We start from the raw sequence: 7094 nt of genomic DNA on the forward strand, positions 1-7094 counted from the left end.
CCCGACCCAATTTCTGTCGACTCCCTCGCCCAATGCCACTTAGCATCTGCCTTGTTAAGAGGGTCCGGGGCTCAACTGCTTTCTCTTTGGGGCGGCCAAAGGGAAAAGGGAAGGAAGGGGCTCCCCAAATCATTAGCGTGGTCGTTGACCTAATGAGAAGAAGCATCGGTGTGCAATGATGAAGCTACTTTAGGATGCAGATGGGTGCAACTCAGTGGGTCTGTGGGTGTGGAGTTTGGGAGCTGTGTTTAGTTTTTATCAGACTCCTTGTTATGTTCTTTGGAGGTGGGTTGGAAAACTAAACACACACACATACCCAGAAATTCCCCCCTTTCCACCCGAGGGAGTTAGTCAGTCCTGAGGCTAATGGGGGGATTAAATAATGTCCCTTTTCAAGATTGTTTCTCTTGCCTCTGGGAGCCCGTCCAAATGAATGTGTAGCTGGCACAGGGTGTGAAGAACCCTCAGAATCCATAGTCTACGTTACTGTCTCTACATTTGGAAAATGTTTCTTGAAACACTGAGTTATGCATCCATACTTGTCTTCTGATCTCTACGAGATTGGGCTGCGACTCATTCCCAAAACTCTGACGTCATCGGGATGATCTTACTGTCTATAAATGTCCTCAGACAAAGTAATATTGGTATTTGTACCCCAACACCTATGAAAAAATACTCCCCGACAATTCAGACTATTATAAGGTGGTGTAGGTTTGTGTGTGTGGCTAGGAAGATAGTTTAAGATTTCCACCTGGGAAAAAAGAAAAGGCTCATTGATTCAATTCTCCTTTAATATTTCTCTTTCTGAGTTGTCCAGGAATAGAGAGTAAGAAATCTCTTAAGGAGGTCGTGGGAGGAGTTTGTCCTGCCTTCTCTTTTGTCTTCCTTCACTAGATTCAAACCTTGATTATCAGAACACAAATAGCTCCTCAGCCCCTTGTCATCCTGCCTTCTTTCCCTCCACCAATTTTTATGGATGATAAAACCAGAGAGCCTAAGTGATTTTCCCCAACTAACACAGATTAGAGGCAGACCCAGATATCCTGACTCCTAGACCTCTGCTGTATCCATCATGCTTCACTACCTCTCTGGTAATATAGTTTCTTTTCCATGCTCAAATTCCAGCTCTGCCACTAACATGTGATGACTCTTGTGCATTCATTTCATCACTCTGGGCCTTAGTTTCTTCATCCCAAAATAGCACTGAATGGAGCAGTTGAGATTTAAGATTTCTTCTAGCTCTGAACAGTATGATTAAATATTTATGAATTGCTGGGCAAGGTGAATTAGAGCTTAAGGGCCAAACCCATGTGCACAGAATGCCTTCTATTGCTCTCTAATCCATCCTTTTTCATCTTAATCACTAAGATAAGATCTCAAAGAGGGTGTGGGGGGAGTGAGTAGGGAAGAAGGTTTTGAAAGCATTGGTTCTTATTCTACTTGTCCGGCTCTCTAGGAATCATACTTTGACATGTGGTTTATTTTCTAATTTTTTAGTGAAGAGTTGGGTAGTGGGGATAAGTTGGCAGTGAATCTGCAGTTTCATCTGTGTAAGGAACTACTGGTGTGCAAACTCCCTCCATCAACCTTACAGAGCTGTCTAGGAACACTGATTTGCCCATGATCCCATAGCTAGACTATATAAGAGACAGGACTTAAACCTAGTCTACCTACTTCTCAAGTTGATGAGAATGATATTAGCTCATATTTATATAATGCTTTATGGTTTACAAAAATCTCAGACTTCTTGGTTCCATCCAAGAACCCACTTACTTCATCCCTTCTCATGTTTACCAATAAAAGGAATAATATGGGAGACTCTAAAGTCAAGGCCTTATCTTAAGGTCCTAGAAGCTCTCATTCTAAGGAAATCCAGAAAAATAAAATCAATTAGGAAAGTGAACTTCTCATTTATTTCCTTCAGTTTTCCCCAAATCCCTTTCATTTAGATGTCCCTCTTCCATCAAGAATAATACAGACACATCACCACAGCTATCCCCAGGAATCTTCCCTCTTTCCCACAGGTGAGTCAAAGATGTTTTTCTAGGCAGACAGGAGAGGGAAGCAAATGCAGCTAGAGAGTCCTGCACACAATTGCCAAAGCCCCCATCTTCACCTTCTCCATCTGGTACCATGTTTCTCCCAACCTCTTGAATGTCACTGGCTCCCTCCTGCACAATATATAGCAGCAGATGGTCTTCAAACAAAGGAGCACCCTTTTCTCATATAAGAATCCAAATATGGGTTGATGTCATCAGCTACATCTTGGATGATGATGATTTAGTATCCCCTTCAAAGATTATATTCAGAATGAAATAAGTTTTTTACATTTCTCAATGGGTTGAAGAGTTTATAAATCTTCTTGGACCTTACAATCTTATATTCCAAGCATGAAACTATTTCTATTTCAATTTCTATATATTTAAGGCATTATAAAGGAATGATTGACGTTTTGCTGATTGCTGCACGTAGGGTATTCTTGTTTTATTTTAAACAGACAGGAGGCCCGGTAGGAAAAAGTATGTGATATTCTTCCAACTCAGTAGGAAAAGTTCCAGAATGTAAGCTCATCAGGAGAGAATCCAGGGTAAAGAGATGGAGAAGGAATTATGATGTACAAAAATTTTTCAACAGCAAGAAAAAATGCCTCTCTCCTCCATGACCCCCCCCATCCCCGCCTCTGTTAGAAAGTCAAGAGCACAACATAAAGCTAAAGAAAGTTATTGGAATCAAGACTGGAATTCTACACTCCCCATCCTCCCTACTTAGAGGAAAGCACTCGGACAAACTCCTCATAGTTCACCTGCCCATCACCATCAACATCAGCTTCCCCCATCATCTCATCCACTTCTTCATCCGTAAGCTTTTCCCCAAGGCTGGTCATCACATGCCTTAGCTCAGCTGCACTGACAAAGCCATTGCCATCCTTGTCAAACACCCGGAAGGCTTCCCGGATAGACTCCTCAGTTTCAGCACCCTTCATCTTCTTCGCCATCATGCCCAAGAACTCGGGGAAATCAATGGTACCATTACCATCAGCGTCGACCTCTCCCATCATGGTCTGTAGCTCAGCCTCTGTTGGGTTCTGGCCTAATGACCTCATGACAGTGCCCAGTTCCTTAGTGGTGATGGTGCCATCAGAATCCTTGTCAAAAAGGCTGAAGGCCTCTTTGAATTCAGCAATCTGTTCCTCTGTAAACTGGTCAGCCATGCTATGATCGAGCAACCGGGAAATGAGTTGACTTCTGTGTCTGCCCAAGCTCTATTGCCTTGACCAGTCCGTGGCCACAGACTGTTCTCACTTCCCAAGTTCTTTGGAATGAATGGAGAACTGGAGCAGCAACCCGGCTGTCTGGTTTTCCAGTCCTTGCATGAAGTGCTGGCACTTATGAAGATCCAGCATTCTACCTCACCATTGGTTAGCTAAAATCAGGGCCGTGGCTCAGAGACTCCACCACCCTTTGTGGTTGCCTGGGGGAAAAGATCCTGTTTAGACAAGAGTCACTGAGCTGAAACAAAGTTTGTCTACTTAAAGGAACTGAGGCCAACACCCTCTGTATGTAAAAGGCAGTCAGATTTCCAGGCTGGTGTCCGGAGGAGCTGTGCAGCACTAATAATACCTTTTATTTGGGTCACACTTCTTGGAGAAAGAGCTCCAAGAGACTTTGCAGACTTCTCTCCTTCTGTAGAAATTCATATCCCCATTTCCTAGATGGAGGAAATGAAACACAGGGCTGCTGGCCATAAGAGCCAGATTCCCTTTTTAAATAATCTGTACTCAAGCTATCTAGAAGGCGAAATTTGGACTTCCACAAGGTGGCCATACCAACTTTATTTAGTGTCCATCCTTTCTCTATGGATTCATGAAGATTTTAGTTAATTGCTCTCTTGGTCATGAATGGAAAAATAGTTTATGCCCCATGTTACCCTCCCAGCGTTCTCTTTATTCTGAATTTAGGAAAGTATAGAGAGGAAATCTGGTATTTAAAAAAAGAAAACAATTATTTTCTTATTATCCTAGGTCATCAGGATAAAGACACTATGGATAATTGTATAGATACTTCCAATACTGGGTGCCATTAGAATCAATCCAGGAGAAAAATGGACTGTTGGATATTTTTCCTCCTCTTCCTGATCCTACTTGGTTCTAAACTGGGTTGCAAGAATAGGTGAGAAAAAAGGGGTCAGGTCCATATACTTACTAGGTTCATTAATTCCTAGAACGGTTGGGAGGAGGCAGTTATTTAATATGAAACTTTTCATGAACTTTAAATATCTAAAGAGATAGATAACTATTTCAACATCACCTTCCTTTGTAATCCTGTGCATTTTATTTTATGCATTTAAAAAACATTATTGTCTTCCTAACTGTGTGACACTGGACAAGTCACTTAACCCCCATTGCCTAGCCCTTACCACTTTTCTGCCTTGGAATCAATACACAGTATTGATTCTAAGACAGAAGGTAGGGGTTTTAAAAACAAAAACAAAGCCAACAAACCCCCCAAAAGCCTTTTTCTGAGGAGTCCATAGGCGTCACCAGACAGCCAGAGAAGTCCACAACACAAAAAAGGTGAAGAATGCCTGTACGACAGAATTGATTATTGGTCATAGTTAGGGCAACCCATTTGCATCTTATTAATTCCCAGGCTTAAACAGATGCTTATTTCCTCTTGACTACTTTGCTTGCAACTCAAATATTCTGCCACTAGGTGCTTTAATTATTAACCCATGATTCGAACAGTGAGTTTTCCCATAGCCCTGTCCTGTTTTTTGGAACATACAGTAGGGTTTTAAAACAAAAATTCAAACAAGGTTAACTCTCCCACCTAGTATATTGCAACACACTACAAATGTGTTTGAGGGATGTCAAAATGTCCTGGCACATTGGGAAATTAATGAGAAAATGGGGTTAGGCTTCCCCTCTACTAACCTGAAATTCAAGTCCCTTCCCCTCACCAAAAACAGAAAACAAAAACTTGGTCTACTTATTTCCTTTTTTATGGAGAATTCTGGAATACTGGGGATTAGGAGTCAAGACTATCAGTTAGTGATATAGACAGTAGACATCTTTATGATCACAAAATTGACGGAAAGAAGCAGTGAATGAAAGATCTTTTGTTTATTGATTATAATTATTATTTGAAACTATTACCTTCTATCTTAGAATTAATACTTTGTATTATTTAAACCAAGGCAGAATAATGGTAAGGGGCTAGGCAATGGGAGTTAAGTGACTTGCCCAGGGTTACACACAGATTTGAACCCAGGAGCTCCTATCTCAAGGCCTGGCTCTCAATCCACTGAGCCACCTGGCTGAAACCTTGTTGATTGATGATTTATTTACTTATTTTTGTTGTCTTTATTTTATTTTTTAATAACACATGTACACATACATTTTCCAAAGTTATTTGATTCCTGTTGTTTCCCTCCCTTCTTTCCTCTCTCCTCCTGGAGTTGACAAGCAATTCTATCTGGGTCATACAAGTATTTTGGTTGATTATTTAAAAGAACAACAACAATAGGTTCAGTAGAGCAAGATGCTGTCTTAAATATTCTCTTCCACCAAAGCATCTCCTCTGGATATATTACAATTATGCAAAGAGCAGAGTGACACTGAAAAGAACTTGAGACTTGGGAAGGACCAGAGTAAACACCTAGATTTTTTTCATTGCCAAAAAATTATTATGGTAAGCTAGTGCCATATTAGGTACTCATTCTTCCCAGTCTTATTCAGTACATAATATATTTATTGTCTCTGCAATACACCATGAATGACATGAGGAGGTAGAAAGGAATCATCTCTTCTCTCTTATCCATGGTTCATCAATAATGATAATAACTGACATATATATGTAGCACCCCAATGAATAGAGTATCAGACCTGGAGTCAGCAAGACCCGAGTTCAAATGCATCCTTAGATATTGGATAAGTCAATAATATGGAAATAGGTCTTGATCAATGACACTTGTAAAACTCAGCTCATTGACTATGGGAAGCAGGTGGGGGGAGGAGAGGGAAAGAACATGAATCAGATAACCATGGAAAAATATTCTAAATTAATCAATTAAATGGGATCTTTAAAAAAGATATTGGATAAGTCATTCAACCTCTGTTTGCCTGGAGGCAGCTAGGTGGCTCAGTGGATGGAGTGTTGGACCTGGAGTCAGGAAGACCTGAGTTTAAATCCAGCCTCAGATATTTATTAGCTGGGTGACTCTGGACAAGTCACTTTTTCTCTTTGCCTTTAATTCACTGGAGAAGGAAATGACAAATTACTCCAGTATCTTAGGCAAGAGAAGGCCGCGGATAATGTGGTTCATGGGGTCACAGAGTTGGATGTGACTGGACGATAATGTGCAATACCTTGATATTTACAAAGAACTTCACACAAGTTATCTCATTTCTGCAAGTCTATGAAGGTAAAACAGGCATTCTATTTTTTATTGAAAATTTTTATTTAATTAATCAAAACAGGCATTCTTATGGCCATTTTACAGATGAGGAAACTGAGGCTTAGAGAAGTAAAATCATACATGGTCATACAGTTCGTGAATATGAGGGGCTGAGTCTTCTTAACTCCAGGTTCAGCATTCTCCCAGCTTCTTTATCAATCAGCAAAGTCATTCACCCAGCCTGATATGTGCTTGTCTCCCCTCTACTTGCTTCACTGACTTTATATAGATACAAAATGACATATGATAGTACACACACACACAGATCTTTTTTATTATGCTCACACCTCCTTTTCATGACTATCTCCCTGGTAAGAAGTTTCTCAAGAGGAAAAAGGAAGCCCAGTTTTCTCATGCACTAGAGAGTCACATTATTTGACCCAGGGGGTAGACAGCTGGGTGACTCAGTGGATAAAGAGTCAGGTCTGGAGATGGGAAGTCCTAGGGTCAAATTAGACCCAAATTGACCCCAGACCCTTCCTAGCTGTGTAACTGGGCAAGTCTCCTAACTCCCACTGCCCTAGCCCTTATCTCTCTTCTGCCTTGGAACCAGTGCACACACTATTGACTCTAAGATGGAAGGTAAGGGTTTAAAAACAAAACAAAACTTAATCCAGGAAATAATAGGCTAGGCAAAT

At 40.8% G+C, this 7094-nt stretch overlaps 1 protein-coding gene across 1 annotated transcript; it reads right to left on the reverse strand.

Annotated features, from left to right (window-relative positions):
• Positions 1-1890: 1890 nt before the first annotated feature.
• LOC100022649 (calmodulin-alpha-like) lies at positions 1891-3385 on the reverse strand. The gene has a single exon (XM_016425999.2). The coding sequence runs from the start codon at positions 3209-3211 to the stop codon at positions 2762-2764; it is 450 nt and encodes a 149-aa protein (XP_016281485.1). The 5' UTR covers positions 3212-3385; the 3' UTR covers positions 1891-2761.
• Positions 3386-7094: the final 3709 nt, after the last annotated feature.

Source organism: Monodelphis domestica, chromosome 5 (genome assembly GCF_027887165.1).
Source record: "Monodelphis domestica isolate mMonDom1 chromosome 5, mMonDom1.pri, whole genome shotgun sequence".
NCBI classification, from domain to species: Eukaryota; Metazoa; Chordata; class Mammalia; order Didelphimorphia; family Didelphidae; genus Monodelphis; species Monodelphis domestica.

Coding starts and splice junctions, on each gene's coding strand:
- LOC100022649 (XM_016425999.2), bottom strand. CDS start 3,211: ATGGCTGACCAGTTTACAGAGGAACAGATTGCTGAATTCAAAGAGGCC.